The sequence below is a fragment of the Crotalus tigris genome, unplaced genomic scaffold, assembly GCF_016545835.1.
Source record: "Crotalus tigris isolate CLP2741 ecotype Arizona unplaced genomic scaffold, ASM1654583v1 scf7180000018301.7375997, whole genome shotgun sequence".
Lineage (NCBI taxonomy): Eukaryota > Metazoa > Chordata > Lepidosauria > Squamata > Viperidae > Crotalus > Crotalus tigris.
This window is the reverse complement of record NW_024096931.1, coordinates 1,559,608-1,580,953: the sequence shown is the minus strand read 5'-3', so window position 1 is coordinate 1,580,953 and position 21,346 is coordinate 1,559,608. Positions and strand designations below refer to the sequence as shown.

The following is a 21,346-nucleotide window of genomic DNA, read 5'->3' as shown; positions in this document are numbered from 1 at the left end:
CCTGGCCTCCCCGTGAGTGCTCCTGAACCAACCCAAGCACTTGCTTCCCTTTGTGCTGCATGCACTCAGCCTGCACACGTTCCCACACTGATACATGTTTCATTGTGAGAAAGGGAAGGTTATTTCCTCCTGGAGAAGTCCAGCTGCTTCCATCTCCTTGCACATGTTCCTTGCACATGTTCCTGTCAGCCAGGCTCTTCCGGACAGGGCATGCCATGCTGATGTCTCCCTGACCCGGCCTGCGCTTTCTCTCCCCACAGGAGCCTGGATGTCTGGATCGGGTTTAACGACGTGGCAAGCCCCAGCCCTTTGCCGTTGGGCGAGGAAGGATTTGATCTGCAGAGCTGCCAGAACTGGCTCCCGGGTGAGCCTCATCCCTCCAACGCCGATCACTGCGTCCGGATGGGTCCTGCTGGGCAGTGCAACACCGATCTGTGTACGGCCAAGCACAGCTACGTGTGCGAGCACAAGCCTCAAGGTGGGTTTCGCCCCGGGGCCCTGGGCTGTGCAGGGTCTTGTCTCCCAAAAGCTAAGTCAGGAACAATGCACCAGCCTTCCTGGCTCAACGTGACCAGAAGAGAATTCCAGGACTTTGGAGTATCCTTTCAGCTCCTCTGACTCTCCAGGTTTCCCTAGCGAGAAACCCCGTTGTCTTTAGAGTAGGGAGGAGTGGGTTTCTCATGACTGGAGTTGCCCTGGACATGGCCAGGGACACCACAAGATCTCCAGATGAGTTCCACCAAGTCTTGGACTTAAGGTTTTCAAAGGGCAAAATTTATGCAGGTATGTTTCACACACACACACACACACCATGCAAAATGGTTTCTAGTGTTTTGAGGGCAATGAAAGGGGTGCATGAAAGCTTCTACTAGGTAGCATTAAGCACCCAGTTTACTCCAGGCTCCTCCAAACTTGGCAACTTTAAGGCTCATGGACTTCAACTTGCTTGCCTCCAGAAATCATGGGCGCTCCATCACTGGAGATTTTTAAGAAGAGACGAGATAGTCACTTGTCTGAGATGGTATGAGATGGTATAGGTTCTCTTGCTTGAGCAGGGGGCTGGACTAGAAGACCTCCAAGGTCCCTTCCAGCTCTTTTCTAGTCTAAATTCTATTCTAACTCCCAGAACTCCCCAGCCAGCCATGGTTGAAGTTCCTGGGAAGGCAGCCTAAAGATTCCTGGATTATTCCAACCCCATCAGTTAGACAGACCCACGAAGGACATTACTCTTGCCGAAGTTATAAAAAGGATGCAGGTTGTCTCATAGATTGGCCATGCCTGACACAGAAGAAAGTTGAGCATATTTGATTTCTTTTGTAGCTGGGAGGGAGGGTGGGTGGCATTATGTAATGAAACAGAAAAAGAAAAAAAATATACAGTAGAAAATGGGGGGGGGAGGGGGAAGAACCAATAAGCCAATTATTTGAAGCAATAATTGATGAAAGCCTCTGTCTCTTTTATGCTGCTGCTTCCCCGGGTGCCACTGTGAAAGTTTTATTTGGAGCAGAAAAACATCAGAGCAAAATTATGTGAAAATTTCTCAGATTTCAGGATTTGGGAGACCTCTGTTTAGAAAGTTGCTTTAGGAATAAGAAAAAGAGATTAATGTTCCTCCCCCCCCCCCGTTTTTTCCTTCGCTCCTTCCAGTGGAGATTCTTTTAAATGCTGACCACTTTCGACTGGGATCTCTTGTATTTGACACCTATGTGGCCACCAGAAGCCTCACCGAAAGAGAAGAAGACGCACCTGCCCCGTCAGGGCCAGTAGAGGTGAGGAGCGCTCACAATCTCCCTTGGGTGGAGATCGCTTACGAGAGATCGGGGTGAAATCTTGGCCCTTCTGTTTTCCAGACTCTGGTGTTCCCTAGCTTGGCGTTTCAACAAGAGGGCTTTTTAGCAGCCTTGGAGCTGGTGACACAGAAACTACAGCGGCTGACCCATGTCCGGTTTCGAGTACACCGTCCCGCCCAGCCAAAAGGTGAGAGAAGGTTAGATAGATCAGACGTTCTGGATGCTAGTGATCCAGGTGTGTCTGATGTCATGGGCTAACGGTTCTTACTTTCAACTAACGACGATAGCTTCCCTGCCCTCTGGAATAATGGAAAACATCCTTTCATCCTGTATGTTGCTCTCCTCTGGGTAGTTGGAGGATTCCTTTCCCTCTCCAGGTCCTGTCTAAGAAGCCTTTAGGGCAGGGGGTTGGGCATCCAGAAACCCGGTCCGCAACATGCCAGGAACCAGGCCACACAAACAAGCAAAGCTCCATCCGCAGGATGCAGGCAGCACACGAAACCAGACCCCCTCCGGTCTGTGGGAAAACCTCTCTCCACAGAACCTGTCCCTGGTGTCCAAAAGGTTGGGGGGCACTGTTGTGAATGTTCCTGGTGCCAGGCACTCTAGTTTGAGCATCCCCCTTCAGTGGCATTAAAACCTGATGCAGCTGCTCTTCTAGGGGCCCTGTCAGGCAATGGACTCTTGGCCTAAGCCTTTGACAGTGTGATGCAGCTGCTAAGAAGGCAAACGCTATCTTGAGGTGCATTAATAGGAGTAGAAAGTCCAACTCATGGGAAGTCATAGTTCCATCTTTTGGGGCATGATCAATTTTGGGCACCACAATTCAGAAAGAACTGGGACAAGCTGGACTAGGTGCCAAAGGAGAGTGAAGACGGGAAAGGACCTGGAAACCAAGGCCCATAAAGAGGGGCCAGAGAATTGAGCCATCAGAAAAGTCGAATTGAGGCAAATATAGCAATGGCAATAGCACTTAGAGTTATATACCGCTTTACAGTGCTTTTACAGCCCTCTCTAAGCAGTTTTACAGAGTCAGCCTGTTGCCCCCAACAGTCTGGGCTCTCGTTTTACTGACCTCGGAAGGACGGAAGGCTGAGTCAACCTTGAGCCGGTCAGGATCGAACTCCTAGCTATGGGCAGAGTCAGCCTGCAATACTGCATTCCAAGCACTGCACCATCATGGCTCTTGTATGATATCAGTCTCAAATACCTGAAGAGTTGTCAAGTAGAAATGGGACTGGGCTTGTTTTTTATTGCTCCTGAGGGCTACCAGGAAAGATACAAGATGTCTGAACTGCCAGATGGTGGAACAGAGGCCCAGTGAAGTGGTGATGAGTTCTCCTTCAATGGCTGGATGGTCATCTGGCAGGGATCCTGGGCTGAGCAAGAGGTTGGCCTAGGTCAGGGGTGGCCAACCTTGGCTCTTTTATGACGAGAAACAATGGATGGAAACTAATCAAGGAGAGAAGCAACTTAGAACTAAGGAGAAACTTCCTGACAGTGAGAACAATTAACCAGTGGAACAACCTGCCTCCAGAAGCAGTGAATGCTCCAACACTGGACGTTTTTAAGAAGAGAGTGGACAGCCATTTGTCCGAAATGGTTTAGGGTTCCTGCCTGAGCAGGGGGTTGGACTCGATGACCTCCAAGGTCCCTTCCAACTTTATTATTATTATTACTCCCAGAATTCCTGAGCCAGCATGGCTGGCTCGGGAATTCTGGGAGTTGAAGTCCACAAGTCATAAAAGAGCCAAGGTTGCCTACCCCTGGCCTAGATGGCCCCTAAAGGTACCTTACCTAGGATTCTGTGACTGAGAAGTGGTTGTTGTCTATTCTATTTTCTATTCTATTCTTTTATTTTCTGTTCTTCCTTTTGGGATTGTTGGTTTGTTTTTAAGCTGCAATCATTTTATATGGTTTTCTATCAGTATAATAAACTATTGAAAGTCTGGGTAAATTATACTGGCATAACTGCAGTTGAGAAAGAATGATTAATATGCAAATGCCCCACGTTGATTTGGCATGCAAACTATCTTAACCCATCACTCTTCATCTTTCTGCAACCTTATTTTAGCACGGAGAAAGAGAGAGGCTGGAAATAAATCGAAAGATTTATTCTGTTTGCACGATGCTTCCAGAGAGAAAAATGCCCCGGGAGAGTAGAAAGACTGTTTCTAGCTTAGAAGGGTTGGGCATAAGAACGTTTCTGTGAAATACTGAAATAGCAAAGTAAGAACCAGGGCGCTAATGGCCTGTTAGAGTCTCATTAAAACCAGGCAGATAAAAGCCGTAGTGTGTTTAAATGTCAATAATTTATGAGATTGGATTTTACACGAAGATGGGAACTCTGTTAACTTAAGAAAAATATGAGAGATGGATTAGACCTATGCTGACTCGGGAATTCTGGGAGTTGAAGTCCATGAGTCATAAAAGAGCCGAGGTTGCCTACCCCTGGATTAGACAATTAAAGTCAAGGGCTGGGGGGAGAAAACCCCTGCTACGGAAAATTCTGAGGTCGTCAGCTCTTCAGACGAGGGTCTTCACTCCTCTCGACCCGTTCCAATTGGTCCTCTGCCAGAGGGTCCCCGGGGAATTTGAGGTGACTTCTCAGCGCCCTCGTTCACTGCAGTCTATACAGGTAGTCCTCGACTTACGACCACAATGGAACCCCAAATTTCTGTTGTTAAGTGAGATATTTGTTAAGTGAATTTTACTCCATTTTACGAATTTTTCTTGCCACAGTTTTTTTTTTAATTTTTAATTTTCCAATTTTTCAATGCATTTAATACTTTCAATACATTATAAAAATACCTTTGAAATAAATTCATACGTATAACCTTAGGTGTCGCTCGTCCATCTCCCCCCCCCGACTGCATCCGCCTTCTCTACCTTCCTTCCTTACTTCCCTCCTCCCTCTCTCCTCTCTTCACCTCTCTCCCCTGCTCCCTTCCTCCCATCCTACTTCCTTCCATCCCTTCCTCCTCCCCTCTCATCCCTCTTCGGATACAGTTCAGGGGAAATACCTGAGCAGCACCTCTCTCAAAATTACTCTATCTATTTTATACATTAATATTTCTGTTTATCTAACCTAATTAATCCCACCCATCCCCAACCCCCCTACCCCCCCCAGTGAATCTGGCGTCCCCATTGACGTTTGACCCGTTCTCAAAAGGTCACAAAAGGGGATCAAACAACCGTGGGACACTGCAGTGATCATAAGTATGGGCCAGTTGCCAAGCGTCTGAATTTTGATCACGTGATCGTGGGGATGCTACAAAGGTTGTAACTGTGAAAAATGGTCATTAGTCCCTTTTTTCATTGCCGTTGTAACTTTGAACGGTCACTAAATGAACTGTTGTAAGTCGAGGACCACCTGTATTCATTGGTGCTTCCTACAAAGTGAACAAGTGATGTCTGTCATCCCCTCCGTCTTCTCAAACCTGAGCATCCTCCAGATGTGTGGACTGACCTCAGAAATGATCGTGCTGCCCAGGCAATCCTGGAAATTGTAGGCTGCCCATCTGTGGATATTCAGGTTGGAAAAGATTGCTGGCCAATAGCTGTGTTATGTGTGGGACTTGTGTGCTGCCTCTGGGAAGAAAAAAACCCCATCCCCCAACCCCATTGCAGAGGAGGAGAGTGATATTCCTGAGAATAAATGGGGACAAGCACTAAGGCAGTGGTTCTCAACCTTTTTAATGCCGCGACCTCCCCCAACCGGTCGTAAGTCGAGGACTACTCAACCGGTCGTAAGTCAAGGACTACTCAACGGGTGCAGCACTGTTTGCAGACTGGGACTTTTGGCGGGCTCAGCAGGGCAGAGACAGCCTGGACAATTCCGATTGGCTTTTGAAAGCCAAGAGAATTAGACTCTATTCAAGAGAGTCTCTTCTATTGGCTTTTGAAAGCCAATAGAATAAAAGGGAGTAGCACAGCTAAGGAAAAGGAGGAAAAAAATGGCGGACTGCGTTGTTTGGCGACCCCCATGAAATGGTCGTTCGACCCCAAATGGGGTCCCGACCCACAGGTTGAGAACCACTGCAATAAGGAGAGTGATGTTCTCCACTCCTGTGTTAATGCTTGGTTAGCTGGAGGTCAAGCAATGCTGTAACATTCCATCTGGCAAACTGTGGAGAGAATCTCTCTGTGTGTGTATGTGTCTTAGATGATGACCCCTCCCATCATTTCTCTTCACATGCAGCCTTCTCCTAGGAGTTTTTTGTGGCCAACATTAAACATGTATTTCACTCTGCTCTGGAAGAAGCTCAGACAAAGCCAGCGTATTATTTGTTCTTGTTTTCCTTCAGAATGCAACGAGATCACAAATGTCACCGACCTCTTCCTTGTTCCCCAAGAGAATGAGACTTGGACACCAGTGGACTGTCCGGTTGGCCTCCAGTGGTGCCACTCGGCCAACTCATGCCAACCACTAGGAAGCTGCCGCCACCAAGAACCGTGTGCCAATTCAACACCTCCAGCAGCTTCTGGTGTTCCTCACCCCTGCAAAAATAAATCCTGGAGCGTGGAACTTAAGACATCGCATTTTACGTTGCCCCTGGGCCCTTCCACGCGGTACCTTGTAAGTGGAGAGTCCTTGGCAGAATTGATGCGTGATCAGGGTCTGTTTTGTAGGTACCGAGCTACTTGAAGCCAGTCTGGAACTGAACTAAAAAGCCAGTAGAACGGGCCCCATGCAGCGACAAAGGCTGAGGTTATTCAGAAACAGTGTGGCATGTGCTTTACATTCCTGAAATTTTTCAGTGCTGATTAGTTGTTAAGATTATTCAAAATTCCTAATAATAGCATTGATAAAACTAAGGATGGAGATTATGCTCAATTTGTCATCTTGGCTTCAGAGGACAGACGAGAGCATTGGAAGGGCCCTGAGGCTCTTCCACTTCAACTCAGCGGCAACCAAGGACTAGCCTATGAGTAGGATAGGAGTGCAACACCCCAGCCCCTACTCCACCCCTTATTCTACCCTTGATATGGAAAGAATTGTGCCTTTGATGTTGTCCTCCAGAATTGCCATTGTAATTAGGAGCCACCTATAGCCAAACATCCATGAGGGCATCTAAACCCACTTCTGAAATTATCCAACTTAGAGTTTCATTTTGGTCACTGGATTCCAGGGTTTAACTATGTGCTTTTAACTGACCCGAACCTTCAGTCAGTTTCATTGAATAGCATCATTTGGTGTTATAGGAGAGGGAGAATATAGGTAGTCCTTGTTTAACAGCCCAATAAATGGGACCATCATCTCCGCCACTAAGCAATGTCGTTAAGTGGGAAATCACATGACAGCGAAAGCGACAGAATTAGTCAATTTCACATCTTCAGCTTCTGTTTGCTTCCTAACTACTCCCCACTTTTTGAAATGCTGGAGTGCCTGCTTACTGTCTTGTATACATTGAAAGCAATGTGACTGTGTCATTGCCAGGGCTAGGAGCGCAGAATAAAGTACTCTCGTGAAATTTCTTTCTTCCCAATCTCTTGGGGGGGGAGTGATTTCTGTTGGCAGTGTTTCATTTGACTCTTCCCTCACTCCTTCACAGAATGGGGAGAGCGAAGGGATTTCAAGAGATTAAGCTGTCTGCTCTTATACACATCAAGAGCAATGCGATCTCAGAAAATGGCCAAGCAAGGGAGAGATTGCCTAAAGAAATCGCTTGCAGAGCAGAGAATTTGGAGGGAGAGAGAGATGGAGAGAGAAATTTCAAAAGAGAGTACTATAAACTATTTATATAATATGCCCGTGGCGCCCAGACCCAGGCTGCCAGCACGAGCACATTGCTTTCGATGTGTAGAAGAGCAAACAGCTTACCTTTTGCAATCCCGTTCTCTCCAATCAATCTGCACTGATTGATTGGAGGGGGGGGGCAGAAACACAGGTCAGATATAACAGTGCATACTGCTCCACTGTAATGGGATGGTCACATTACTGAGGGGCGCTGCAAAGTCATAAATGATTGTAAATGGTCATAAAATTATTTTTTCAGCGCTGCCTTAAGTTCAAACAGTTGCTGAACAAATGGTCCATAACTTGAGGACCACCTGTATGACAAAGTGGCTCATGGAATTGCTTTCTTTTTTTTTAATCATTCCAGAAAAAGATTTCTTAATTCTCTTAGCTGCATATTTTCATCTCTTTTGTGCCCCAGTGCCTGCTTCTGACTTGGCGGAGGGGAGGGGGGTTGCAATCAAGCCACTCCACCACCCCCCCACACACACTCCCCCACTTGCCTCCAACCTTTAGCTCAAAAGTAACGAATGGGAGGGGGTGCATTGTGTTGGGAAGAATTCATTCATTGGGATTTCTCTTCCACAGTTGCTCTTCAGAAGCAAGGACACCTTTGTCAAACCCAACGACACAGTGAGTGTCCAGCATGATGCCGGACCTGGCGCTTTGCTCCTTTGCCATCCCAGCCCAAAGCCGCTTGCCCAGATGAGCTATTTCACCTTCAGCTCTTCGGATTGGGACCCAGGCTGGCCTGCCCACCCCACTCCCCAAGGCTGGCAGAACAATTCCCGGTGCCCTTTCAGGATCCTGGTGGCTGCTGAAGAGACTGTTCCACTCCTGCCGAAAAACAACTCCAACATCCACCGCCCTGGCCTTTATGTGGTGCAGGCCACGGTCAACAATGGCATCTTCAGGAGGAACATCTCCTGCGACTTCTGGGCTCTTTCTGCCATCTCGGGCCTCCGCGTCATTTACCCTCCGGAAAAAGGTGGCAGGGTCTACGTGGAAAGCAACAGCACGTGGCTGGTGGTGAAAATCCTTTCTGGGATGAACGCAACCTCTGGCAGGCTGGGGGGCAACCAGAGCTTCCCTTTTGGACGGAGTTGCCCCCCAGCAGTCACGCCGCTGGTGGCAGAGTGCGCAAGGGAGACCAATGACACCTGGTTCTCCGTCATCCTGCTGGAGGGCATTGGGCACAACCTGAGCACTGTTGTGCTGTGGGCAAAGAACGCCGTGAGCTCACAGAACATCACCGTCAGGGTGAGAGCAGAGGACGCCATCCGAGGACTGCGTGTGACCCCGGACCCAGAGACCAGGGTCCTGCAGAACAAGCGTGTGGTGAGTCACCAGCTGCCAGTGTGGCCAAGGGACAGTAGGCGTCAGTTGTGGTTTTAATCTTTTTCAAACAAGGTTTTTTAAACGGCTCCAATATTGTGGGTTTCAGATTGAGCGCAAAGTGAGATAGCAACATGTTTTAGTTTCTTAGCTTTCATTCATTCCTGGGTCTTCCAGGCCACAGAACCATGTTTGAAATGAAGGAGCAATAATGAGAATACATGTAGCTTAAGGCTGATGATGTTACCTGGATGGTAAGAAAGCATCTTATAAGATCAGCTTCAGAGAACACCAAGTGTCACATCAGAATTCAGTTGTTGTGACGGCTCAGGTGAAATCCTTATTCAGTCCTCAAAGTGTACGCCTTTGTCTGCACCTAGAATGGCCTGATGTTTTCCACTGGGAAGCTCCAAAACACTACAGTGGTCTGCCCCTGCGAAGTCCATTCTCCCCTTCTGCTGGAAGGTCCTTCTATAACAATAGCGCTAGCACTTAGACCAGTGGTTCTCAACCTGTGGGTCGGGACCCCATTTGGGGTCGAATGACCATTTCACGGGGGTCCCCAAACCATGCTGTCCGCCATTTTTTCCCTTTTCCCTAGCTGTCCTACTCCCTTTTATTGGTGGCCACACCCACTTGGGGGTCACCACAACATGGGGAACTGTATTATGGGGTCACGGCATTAGAAAGGTTGAGAATCACTGACTTAGACTTATATACCACTTTACAGCCCTCTCTAAGCGGTTTACAGAGTCAGCACATTGCCCCCAACCATCTGGGTCCTCATTTTACTGATCTCAGAAGGATGGAAGGCTGAGTCAACCTCGAGCTGGTCAGAATCGAACTCCTGGCTGTGGGCAGAGTCGGCCTGCAGTACTGCATTCTAACCCCAGCGCCACCAGGTCTCCTAGCCCAGCCTTGGACATCAGCGGGAGGCCGAATGTCAGACCTGCCTCTTTCACTGTTAAGCCTATTAGTTCTGACCTGACGATGACAGGGCTCAGCTACCAGCCCTTCAGAGGCCTAATTTGAGCCTGGCCAGGATTGATGAAATATGGGCAAAGGTTGCTCCTTCTGAAATTGCTGTTTGTGCCTCTCCACTGCAGAGCTACATCCCTGTGATGGACGCTGGGTCGGACGTCACCTTCAGGTGGAGACTGGATGACAAGAGCTCCTTCACTTTCTACAACGATGTCTTCCATGTCCTTTACCAGTCCCCAGCTGTGTACAAGCTATCAGTAAGTCCAGGCCTCCTAGCCATCCTTCTTTTGTGAACCGTGAGCAAAAACGACGGATTCACTTTTAAAGTAGCCTTTTGATTGTATGTCCTTCTCTCCTTCCAAGTTGCAAAGAGAAGTTTACCAAGTTTCATTTGCAATCTGGGATGTACTGTACTCAGCAGGCAGGTGTTCATCAAGGAATCACTGTCCATGATAGGATGCTTTCTTATAAATGTTTCATTTTTGTTTTTATCTTGCCAAGGGTAATAGAAATAGAAAATTTATTTGGCCAAGTGCAATTAGACACACAAGGAATTTGTCTCCAGTGCAGACGCTCTCAGAATCTATGCAAAGCAACAGAGTAATAATAATCTTAATGATACCAATAAGGGGGCATCATAAAGAAGATAAAAAGGATAATAGCAATACTCCAATCATACAGCATGGGCAAATATACTTAGGCGTTAGACAATACTGTGAAAGTTAGGTGTTCAGCAGAGTGATGGCATGAGGGAAAAAATTGTATTTGTGTCTAGTTGCTTCGGCAATCAATGCTCCATAGTGGAGTCCCAAGGGGAGGAATTGAAATAGTTTATGTCCAGGATGTGAGAGGTCTGTAAATACTTTTTCAGCCCTCCTTCTGACCTGTGCAATGTTCAGGCCCTCAGTGGAAGGCAGCCTGGTTGCAATTGTTCTTTCTGCAGTCTTGACTATTCAGTTGGAGTCTGTGCCTGTCCCGTTTGGTTGCTGTACCAAACCAGACAGTTACAGAAGTACAAATGACAAACTCAATAATTCCTCTGTAAAAGTATATCAACAGCTCCTGGGGCAGTCTAAACTTCCTGAATTAAAGCAGGAAGAACATTCTTTGTTGTGCCTTTTTAATGATGGTTCCAAGTTGTTCTGATAAGGCTGCTTCTACGGCCCAGGGAAGCAGGTTTAATTAATGCACCTAATAGATGATGGAAAAGTGAACAGTTTTGATTTAGCTGAGACAAACTGTTTTGCCTTGTTAAAGCCGAAATGAGCAACTGATATGAGCTAATGGTCTTGGCTATCTCAGCTTAATTCTGCCACTTTATGTACCCTTCCTTCTCTAGATCATCAAGATTTTCAGGGCCATGTGGTGTTGGTTGTTACTTTGGTCTTCATATGCCACCTTTCTGATTGTCAAGCTACTCTGGGCAGCTTACAAATTCTGATTCCAGGAAGGATCCCCCAATAGCTCCCTTGGCTAAGATGAGGGAGAACAATTCTTCCAAATTATCCAGGGATCTTCATAGCAGAATGGAAATCTTCATATGATTTTCCTTGGTTTAGTATTCTAACCAAGGTGCCATTCTGGAGTGTGAGAAGGGATTGCAAGGAGGGCCACTCTGTGCAGTATAAGTGGAAATAAAGAGAGGAAGAAAGGGCAGAGCATGATCTATAAATCACCTTGTGATCGGGCAGGAAAAAGAACGGTGAACATTAGGAAACAGCAGATGCCCCCAGTTCTGTATTGGTGGATGATGTGCAGTTTGTCTGTGGTCTCTCCAGCTTACAGCCTCAAACAATGTCAGCAATGTCACCGTGTGCTACAACATCACTGTGGAGGAGATGAACAGGATGAAGTACCTGAAGGTCATGGGGATCTTGTCACACGTTCCTCAGAACAGCACTCTGGATCTGTCAGCAACTGTGACTGTGGACTCAGCTGTCGATGCCAAATTCCTGTGAGTTTTTCCGCTGCTCTCCAGCAGACCCAGGAGAGGGAGAGCCACCCTTCCCCGGCATTCAGGCCGATGGATGGTCCAGAAAGACCAGTAGGAATGCCCTTTGGGAGATGCAGCCTTTTAAAACTAGGCTGTGCAGGCACCAGCTGTGCATTGCCTGGATCAATATATGGAGGTTCTTAAGGGAGATCAGGGGTGATCCAATCAGGGAAAGGCTGTTTTAATGTCATTTTGTGCCTTTTACTTTTGCACACCTTTTACACACATTCGGCCAGAGAGAACTTCCTTGAGGATGGATTCCAGTACAAGTCCAAAAGGCTTGTACTGGAATCCGCTGACCGATCCAGATTGGATCCTTTTAGTTCTGTTTCTCTCAATAATAATACATACTTTAAAACCATTGTGAATTTGTTTCCCTCTGCACGAGTCTTTTCTACTTTGGCCCAAAAAAAAGGACACTGAGTGAACAACTGACCTGTCGCTCTTCTACTGACCTTCTCGTTTTGTGACTCCCCAGATGGGACTTTGGTGATGGTGACCAAGTCATTTTGGAGCTTCATCCTCCCTACAATGAATCCTTCCTGAAGCCAGATCCCAAGATTCACCAGGTGCAAATTGGGCACAATCTGTCCCATATCTACCAAGATCCAGGTGAGAAATTCTTTTGGATATTTGAAATCAAAATCAAGTAGGATCCACACTTCCAGCAGCCTCCGTTTCAATTCAGCAAATCATGACTAAGTAAACTATGCACAGTTCAAAGGAGTGGAAGGGTCAGGATGAAGCCTGTATTAGAGTTAACTTAAAATCTCCTAATACAGGGTCCCCAACCTGTGGGCCACTGCCCATTACCGGTCCAGGGCCCGTTCAGAACCGGGCCGCCGAACTGGCAGGGGAGCGTGCGTGTGTCTGCAGCTCCACTCGTGCACGCAGTGGGCGGGCAAGTGCATGCATGCAGCTCCATTTGTGCGACCGCACATGCCCGCCACCTGAACAAATGGAGCTGCTGCACTTGCCCACCACTCACATGGAACCATCCCGCCTCCCCCCCCCCATCCTCCAAGCTGGAGAGGTTGGAGACCGCAGTGCTAACAGGATTGCTTCCACAGTAATTAACAACTATCTGTCCCATTTAAAGCTAAAACCGAGGCAAGACCAAAGGCTGTCAGCTTCACAGGCAGCCCTAAGGCCACAGATCTGCACCCTCAGCCTCTTATCAACTGCTGAAGTTGGCTAATGTTTCTTTTGTCTTTTTACTTGCTCTCCTTTCCTGTTCTTCTCACCACCTCCTCCAGCAGCAACACCTTTCTGTTGCCCTTCCTTCTCTTCCATCCTCAGGTAGCCCTTTTATAACTCCTGCAGTGATCGTCACCATCCTCATATATTCTGAACTGGCTAAATTGCAGGGTTTGGGCTTAGATAGGAGTAATTGGGTTTAGAGCAGTGGTTCTCAATCTGTGGGTCAGGACCCCCATTTGGGATCGAATGACCATTTCACGGGGATCGCCAAACAACACAGTCTGCCATTTTTTCCCCTTTTCCTTCGCTGTGCTACTCCCTTTTATTCTATTGGCTTTTGAAAGCCAATAGAATTGACTCTCTTGAATAGAGTCTAATTCTATTGGCTTTCAAAAGCCAATAGGAATTGTCCAGGCTGTCTCTGCCCTGCTGAGCCCGCCAAAAGTCCCATTCTGCAAAAGGTGCTGCACCAGTTGAGTAGTCCTCGACTTACAACCGGTTGAGTAGTCCTCGACTTACGACCGGTTGGGGGTCGCGGCATTAAAAGGGTTGAGAACCACTGCCTTAGAGAGAGGGGAAGGGGAGCACGTATAGCGGTGTTTCTCAGCGTTGGCGAGTTTAACACGGGTGGACTTCAACTCCCAGAATGCCCCAGCCAGCATGTCTAAACTGGGGCAGGAAAAGAAACTGGCATTGTCAAGTCTGATATCCCAAGGTCTGTTTTTTGCAAAATAACCTTGGCTGCCTTACCAGCCAGCATTGTGCTTTGCTGGTTGTGGTTTACAACCTGCATGTAATGTCATTATTATTTATTCATCTGTTTGTGTGCTTGTATGTTGCTGTGTACTTATTTGCACATCAGATGCTGCTGTGTGTCTGTGTATCCCCTAGCTCCCTTTCTGGCTTGTTTTTCTTGCTTCTCTCGACAGCAAAAGGAGGAGGGCGGTTAATGAAATGAAACAGAAGATGGGCAGAGAAGGACTCAATTGCCAGTAGGGACAGTTTCTGAAAGTATAGAAATTTCGCTTATACATCTACACTTTGGGGGCATCTGAGTTACTTTATAAGCAAATTGGGGTGGTGATTCAATTTAGAATACATATAGTCCTCATTTAACAACTGTGTGAAGATGGAGCCTAGAGAGACTTACAACCCAAATTTGAAGTTCTGACAGGTTCTCTTCCACCGCCCCCCCCCCCCCGAGTCACAAGATTGTATTTTGGGCACTTGGCAATTAACTCATATCTAGGGCTATTTGCAACATCCCCGGGTCCTGTTACCGCAATTTGTGTTGGGGTTTTGTTTTGTTTTTTTGTCAGAAACTGCTGTTTATTTCTGGTTTCTGGCAAAAAACAACAACACTTGTTGTGGACAATGGATTCACTTAATGATCGCTGTATTCACTTAATGACCAGCACAACTGATGTCTGTAAATTTTATTTATTTATCAAAATTCTATCCTGCCCATTTTGCCAAGGCTGAATTTTGGGCTCAATTACAGTCGCAAGTCGAGAATTACTTGCCATGGGTTCCTAAATGCAGCCCTTTTTAATCTGTCTCAATCTTGATCTTGATCTGCATTTTGCAGTTACTTATAAAAATGAAAAATAAAATGTAAATCCTTATGTTTGATAATTACCCGTGGTCAATTTACAGCTCTCAGATTTCTTGCTGATGAATCGGTGGACAAATGGATGAATCCTGTTCAGGGTCATCGGTGGTGGATGAGTCAAAAAAGCCAAGACTTCATTCATTTGTGCAGTTGCAACCACCTTCTTGATATTTTTGATCACCCTGTGAATTCCTGATCCTGTTTACTCTTCTAACTGCACACTTAATGAGAAATGTAGTTTCAGAATTAGCCAGAAGTACAAGTCACTTGGTTTGGTGTCAGTAGGACTTCATAGGTCAACCTCGGGATTAGTCTTGTCTAGAAAAAGGGTGCTGCCAATCAAATTGTATATGCAGTTTTCAAGTTTGGAGAATTTTATGAGCTTTTCATGTATGCTCTTCTAAGCAAAGATTCAAAGGAGCTGAGCAGGTTTATTATTTCATTAGACGTATGTGTTATTCTCATAACTGACTTATGAGCAGTTTATAATCCTGCTATGTGTAAACAGAATTAAAGAAATAGAACCATAAATTAGTAAACATTAAATATACCAATGCTGAGGAGTCACAAAAACTCAGAGCCTCATATATTCTCAGGTTAGGGGGGGTCTCATTTAATTAAAGAAGAAGGCCTGTTGAAATAATCCAGTTTTGACTGCCTTCCTAATCCTTCAAAATTGGACAACATGGAGGAAGTTATTCCAGAGAAGGGAAGTCACACTCAGTGTCAATACATGAGAATACAAATAGATGAACTTCTCAGATAATGTGAAAATAAAATCAAATGTTGGCTCCAAATTCTGAGCTTAAAAAAAAAGACCACGAACAAAAAAACAGATGTGCTCAGTCAGTTCTCTGTCTGCCATAATGGACAGTTTCCTTCTCCTTGCATTCTTCCATTCAATTCTGTCTTTTCCTTACTGCGAGGGACAGTTGCAGTTTGATGCGTGGCTCAGAGGCAGGCAGGAGGAGTCTAGGCCAGGGGTGGGCAACCTTGGCTCTTCTATGACTCGTGGACTTCAACTCCCAGAATTCCTGAGCCAGCCATGCTGAGGAGAAAGGGAGAGGTTTCCAAGCTGAGCCATGCTGGCTCAGGAATTCTGGGAGTTGAAGTCCACAAGTCATAAAAGAGCCAAGGAGCCTACCCCTGGTCTAGGACAACTCGCCGTGGCTGACTTGTCCCGGCCAACTCACTGTGAGACAAGTCGCCGTGGGACAATTCAAGGCGTGGTAACTCAAGAAAGGGACAAGTGAATTGCAGCAGGCCTTATCTTGCTTTAGGTTTGAACCTTCTTAAGTTAGACGTCCTTGATGCTGGGTGCACTTCACTTGTCCTTTCTTGAATTATGCCGCATTGAATTGTCCCATGGTAAGTCAGCCGTGGCCAGTTGGCCGGAGCAAGTTGTCCCATTCCGGGCTGGAGTGGGTAGTGAAGGAATTATTGGTCATTTCAGTTTGTCATTTGTGAGGCAAAGAATCAAATCAAATCCTATTCCAGGTAAGAACATCTGGAGTAGGGGAAGAAAATGGATTTCTTAGAAATTAGTAGGCCCTCCTTTTTTCTATCAAGCACGAAGGACTAAACCAGGGGTAGGCAACCTTGGCTCTTTTATGAATCGTGGATTTCAACTTCCAGAATTCCTGAGCCAGCCATGCTGAGGGAAAAGAGAGAGGTTTCCAAACTGAGCCATGCTGGCTCAGGAATTCTGGGAGTTGAAGTCCACGAGTCATAAAAGAGCCAAGGTTGCCTACTCCTGGGCTAAACTATGTTGCATCCATATATAATGCATCCTGGGGGCAAAGGGAAAGATCACAGCATCAAGGGTGCTTTGAGTTTATCAAAATACCTGGCTTCCAGCTCAGCAAAGATGTGGCACTTCTGGCATGGTTGAAAGGAGGAGAAATACACATTGGTTGAGTTTGCCTGGCAAGCTATAGACCGGGGAGGGGGGGTCCAACCTTGGCAATCTTAAGACTTGTGGACCAACTCTCAGAATTCTCTGGTCAGCCATGCTGGTTGGGGATTTCTGGGAGTTGAAGTCCACAAGTTTTAGTTGCCAAGGTTGGACATTCTGCTGTAGACTGACTGAAGTGAGATTGGGTAGTTTGTACTGAGGTAACAGGCCATCCCATGAAACCATGGTCTGGTTTTTCTGCTTGAGCATAATGGACTGTGTGATTTCAGCAATGTTGATTTTTAATCCTGACCTGGATTTCTGATCCATTGGGAAAATGAACAGTTCTGATTCTTTTTTCTGTAATTTCCCCATGCAGGTGAATACAGTCTGGTTGTTGTAGTCTCCAATGAATTTGAGAACCTCACCTATTCAACTCCTGTCCACGTTTATGCTCACCTGACAGAAGTGGCAATGCAAGTAGCCTCAGATGTTTTGGTTGTGGGCCATACTGTCACCTTTGAAGCTCAGGTGATGCCCTCTGGCTTCGGAGTCTCTTACACCTGGAATTTTGGGGATGGTTCAGAGGCATTTGTGGAGAGCCAGACTGCCGTAGTCCACACCTACAGTTCCAGGGGGATATACAAGGTCCGGGTTCAAGCAAACAACACCATCAGCACTGTTGAGACGTGGCAGCGTTACCAGGTCTTTGAAGAGATCAGTGGATTGTGGGTGTCCTTGAATGAAACCATAGAGCTTCGCACATTGATTGAGATCCGTGCTTCTGTGGAAACAGGAGATAATATCACCTGGATATTTGACATGGGTGATGGGACGGTTGTGGAGACACCTGTGGCATCTGTAAAACACACTTATTTAAAGGAGATGAACTGCACAGTAAATGTAACTGCGATGAATCCAGTCAATTCTCTTTCCCGAGCTGTGCCCGTCCAGATATTTGTGCTGATGGTGCTCAAGATTGAGCCTTCCTCTTGTATCCGAGAAGACCCTGAAGTGCAGCTCACAGCTCATGTTTCAGGTAATCCCCAAAACTACTTTTTTGACTGGACATTTGGTGACGGCTCGTCCAACATCACCGTGTATGGTGATCCAACAGTGATACACAACTTCACCCTCAGTGGAATATTCTCCCTGTCTTTGGTCCTTTCCAGCAAAGTCAACAAAGCACAGTATTATACAGAGATTTGTGTGGAGCCCGAGATCACCAACGTGACACTTTTAGTAAGGCCAGAACTGGTGTGGCTTGGCAATGAGACCAAATTTCAAGTCACAGCCTTGCCACCTTATCACTACCGTTATCTTTGGGACTTTGGGACTAACGACTCAGCCAGGTTTGGTGGAACCGAAGTGAGCTACACCTACAAAAGTCCAGGTGACTATATGGTCATGGTGACTGTCTGCAACAATGTCTCTTTCAACAATGTCTCAGCATTCGTGGAAGTCCAGGAGCCGGTTGGGGTAGCCAAGATTGAGTCAAACAGCTCAAAGGTTTTGGAGCTGAACCAAATTTATCTCTTCTGGGCCAATGTCACCGGGACCAAAGTTAGTTATTTGTGGTACTTTGGGGATGGGACTTCCCAGCTGGGAAAATTCATCACCCATTCTTACAACAAGAGTGGTACCCATACCATCAGTTTGACGTGCTGGAACGATGTCAGCTTCCACGAGGCAAAGCTGAACGTGACCGTGAAGAGGCGCCTCCAGGGCCTGAGCATCAACGCCAGCAGGACGGTGGTGCCTCTGAACGGTTCTGTGAGTTTCACAGCTACCCTCCTGGCTGGCACTGCCATCCGGTATTCTTGGATCCTGTGCGATAGGTGCACCCCGATCCCTGGCCTTTCCACCATTTCCTACACTTTTCGCTCTGTTGGGACATTCAATGTGATCGTGACAGCAGAGAATGAGATTGGGGGCCTGCAGAGCAGCATCTTCATCTATGTCTTACAGCAGATAGAAGGGCTGCAGATCTCTGGGGGGGACTTCCTGGACAACATCTACTTCCCCACCAATAAGACGCTGCAACTACAAGCAACCGTGAAAGACGGAACAAACGTCTCTTACAGCTGGACTGTCCGGAAGGGAAGTCACCCTGTGCAGACATTTGCCGGGAAAACATTCTCCTTAGTCATTCTGGAAGCAGGCGTCTTTGTTGTCCATCTGAAAGCCACCAACATGCTGGGAAGCTCGGCTGTGAACAAGACGGTGGAGTTCATCGAGGAGGTGGGTGCCTTAAAGCCGACTGCCACCCCCAACCCTGTTGCAGTCAACGCATCTGTTAGCATAAGCGCCAGTGCAACTGCCGGAAGTGAGCTGCTGTACACCTGGCACTTTGAAGGTGGCCTTTCTCTCTGCACCGCCTCCAGTACCATCGCACACGCTTTCTCAAGTCCAGGTGCCCAAATCATTGTTGTGGTGGCAGGAAACAAGTTTGGTTCTGTCAACGCTTCCCTTGTGGTATACGTACAGGAGCCGGTCGTGGGCCCAGAGATTAGCATCATAAGGCCAAACAGCAGTTCTGTAGAATCGGGCACCGTGGTGAACTTTGCTGGGGAGCTTGAAAGAGGATCTGACGTACTCTGGACATGGAAGATGCAGGACAAAACCATCTCAGGCCAAAGGGTAGCTCTAGATTTTCCCGTGGCAGGAATTTTCCTTGTCTGCTTGAATGCTTCTAATGACGTCAGCTGGGATGTAGCTTACCTCAATCTGACGGTGCAAGATGCAATCCAGGGTCTGAAGCTCAGCGTAAGCCAGGATGTGCTGCAGCCAGGGGAACTGGTCTCTTTTGTGGTTGACATATCTTCTGGTTCCTCTGTGAGCTACAGGGTCACCATTGGGTATAACCATTCCGAGATCCTCAATACTTCCAGCTTCACCTATACGTTCAGCCAGGTTGGAAAGTACTTAGTGAGAGTAACTGCAGAGAATCAAGTAAGTGTGGCCTATGCTGAGCATCTCATTGTGGTGCTGGAGGCCGTGCGTGGCCTCCAGATCACCGATTGCTGTGAACGAGGAATGCCTGCTGCGGTGGAGAAACAGTTCACAGCTCGGATTGAGAGTGGCTCGCAGGTGTCTTACATCTGGCAGTTCACCTTAGCAAAAGAGCAGCAACATTCCCAGGTTCACTTAGAGGGCCAAAGTGTCTCTTACACCCCAGAAGCAGCAGGCCAGTTGGAAATCCATCTGCGTGCTTTCAACGGTCTGAGCAGCCTGAACATAACTATAGTGATCCAAGTGCAAGATTTCATCCTGCAGCTTTCCATCCAGCCCGTGGATTCCTTTGTCAACCGCACAACTTCATTCGAAGCATCTGTGCTGCCCAGTGCCAGAGAAGTCCTCTTTTGGTGGCATTTTGGGGATGGCTCTCCAGCTGTGCAAACCAGCCAGCCATCTGTCAACCATGTTTACCTGAGGCCGGGCGATTATGCGGTGGAGGTGAATGCCACCAACCTCATCAGCTTCTCCATTGCCCACCGCACAGTCACAGTCCGAATCCTGGAGTGTGAGGAGCCAGAAGCAGAGCTTGCTTTACCTGCTCAGGTGTTTATGAAACGATCCCAGAAGAATTATCTGGAGGCCCAGATTGACTTGCGAGGCTGCACCAGGTACCAGACTGCCTATGTCTGGGAGATCTACAAAGCCCCGAGCTGCCTACAACGGGATGCTTTCGCCAAAGTCCAGTTGGTCAGTGTGGATGTGAGCCGGCCACAGTTGGTCATCCCCAGGCTTACCCTGGATCTTGGCAACTATTGCTTCAAATTCTTAGTCTCTTTCGGTGATACGCCTCTGTCCAAAAGCATTTTTGCCAATGTGACAGTTTTGCCCAATAAACTGGTACCCATCATTGATGGAGGATCGTACCGGGTGTGGTCCAGCACCAGGGACTTGATCTTGGATGGCGAGAAATCCTATGACCCTAACTGGGAAGACTGGGAACAGACCCCGTTATATTACCACTGGACTTGCGTATCATCTTCCAAAGTAAGTGAACCTGGGTGTTGCCCCCCAAATTGAGCCCTAGATTAGTTGGGGAGCACCTGCTCTCAGCCTAGGGACTCCCTGTTTTTACTTGGTTGTAAGTCAGCTAGAGTGGCGTCTTGGTAAGATGGACGGCAAATAAATTAATTAAACAAACAAATAGATAAATAAATGTCTCCACCCAGCTAAATGTTAAATGCAGGATCTGGCTTTGCCATCAACCGCTTTGAGGTTTTAGGGCATGGGATTGGCTAACCTGTAATCCCTCACACTTCTGCTGTGACTTTGGCCACTGATTGTGAAGCACACAGCACCAGGCTAGGTCAAGGATGTCAGTTGCTGACCTGAGACTGCCAGGCGACGCAAGTGTTACCAGCGATCCATGCTGCTCACTCCCAGCACCAGCTCAGCAGAGGAAATCCAGCCTCTCCACACCTCTGTATTTGGTTTCACAGACAAAATGCTCTTTCTGTTGAGGCGTTTCCGCTGATTTTCAGCTGGAATCCACCTACTAGTAATTTAAAACTTTAAGCCTTTTTTCTCTCTCTTTATACATTGGACATTTTGGAATTTAAAGGTGGTTGCTTATTTCTTCAAATTAAATTCCAGAGTTCTCACTGAAGGATGTAACTGTTAGCCCAGTGAACAATCTTGCATCTGCATTAGGGTTTTACTAGACAGACTGAGCTGCTCTGTCCATGCCCCGTTCATTTCCTAGGTAGAAAAGTTTCCAGTCTGCCTCCCAAAAAGAGGCTTTTCTTATGACAGAGAGAGACAGACAGACAGACAGACACCAGGCGCT

At 47.2% G+C, this 21,346-nt stretch overlaps 1 protein-coding gene across 5 annotated transcripts in view; it reads left to right on the top strand.

Moving 5' to 3' along the window:
• The window catches only part of PKD1 (polycystin 1, transient receptor potential channel interacting), a 159,146-nt gene that overhangs the window by 70,081 nt on the left and 67,719 nt on the right, over positions 1-21,346 (top strand). For all 5 annotated transcript variants that reach the window (XM_039349704.1, XM_039349703.1, XM_039349705.1 and 2 more), the window contains exons 7-15: positions 261-478; positions 1,648-1,769; positions 1,851-1,977; positions 6,098-6,369; positions 8,119-8,868; positions 9,972-10,103; positions 11,625-11,800; positions 12,318-12,451; positions 16,925-20,547. In XM_039349704.1, the coding sequence (XP_039205638.1) occupies positions 261-478; positions 1,648-1,769; positions 1,851-1,977; positions 6,098-6,369; positions 8,119-8,868; positions 9,972-10,103; positions 11,625-11,800; positions 12,318-12,451; positions 16,925-20,547 (5,554 nt within the window). The remainder of the gene's footprint in view (positions 1-260; positions 479-1,647; positions 1,770-1,850; positions 1,978-6,097; positions 6,370-8,118; positions 8,869-9,971; positions 10,104-11,624; positions 11,801-12,317; positions 12,452-16,924; positions 20,548-21,346) is intronic.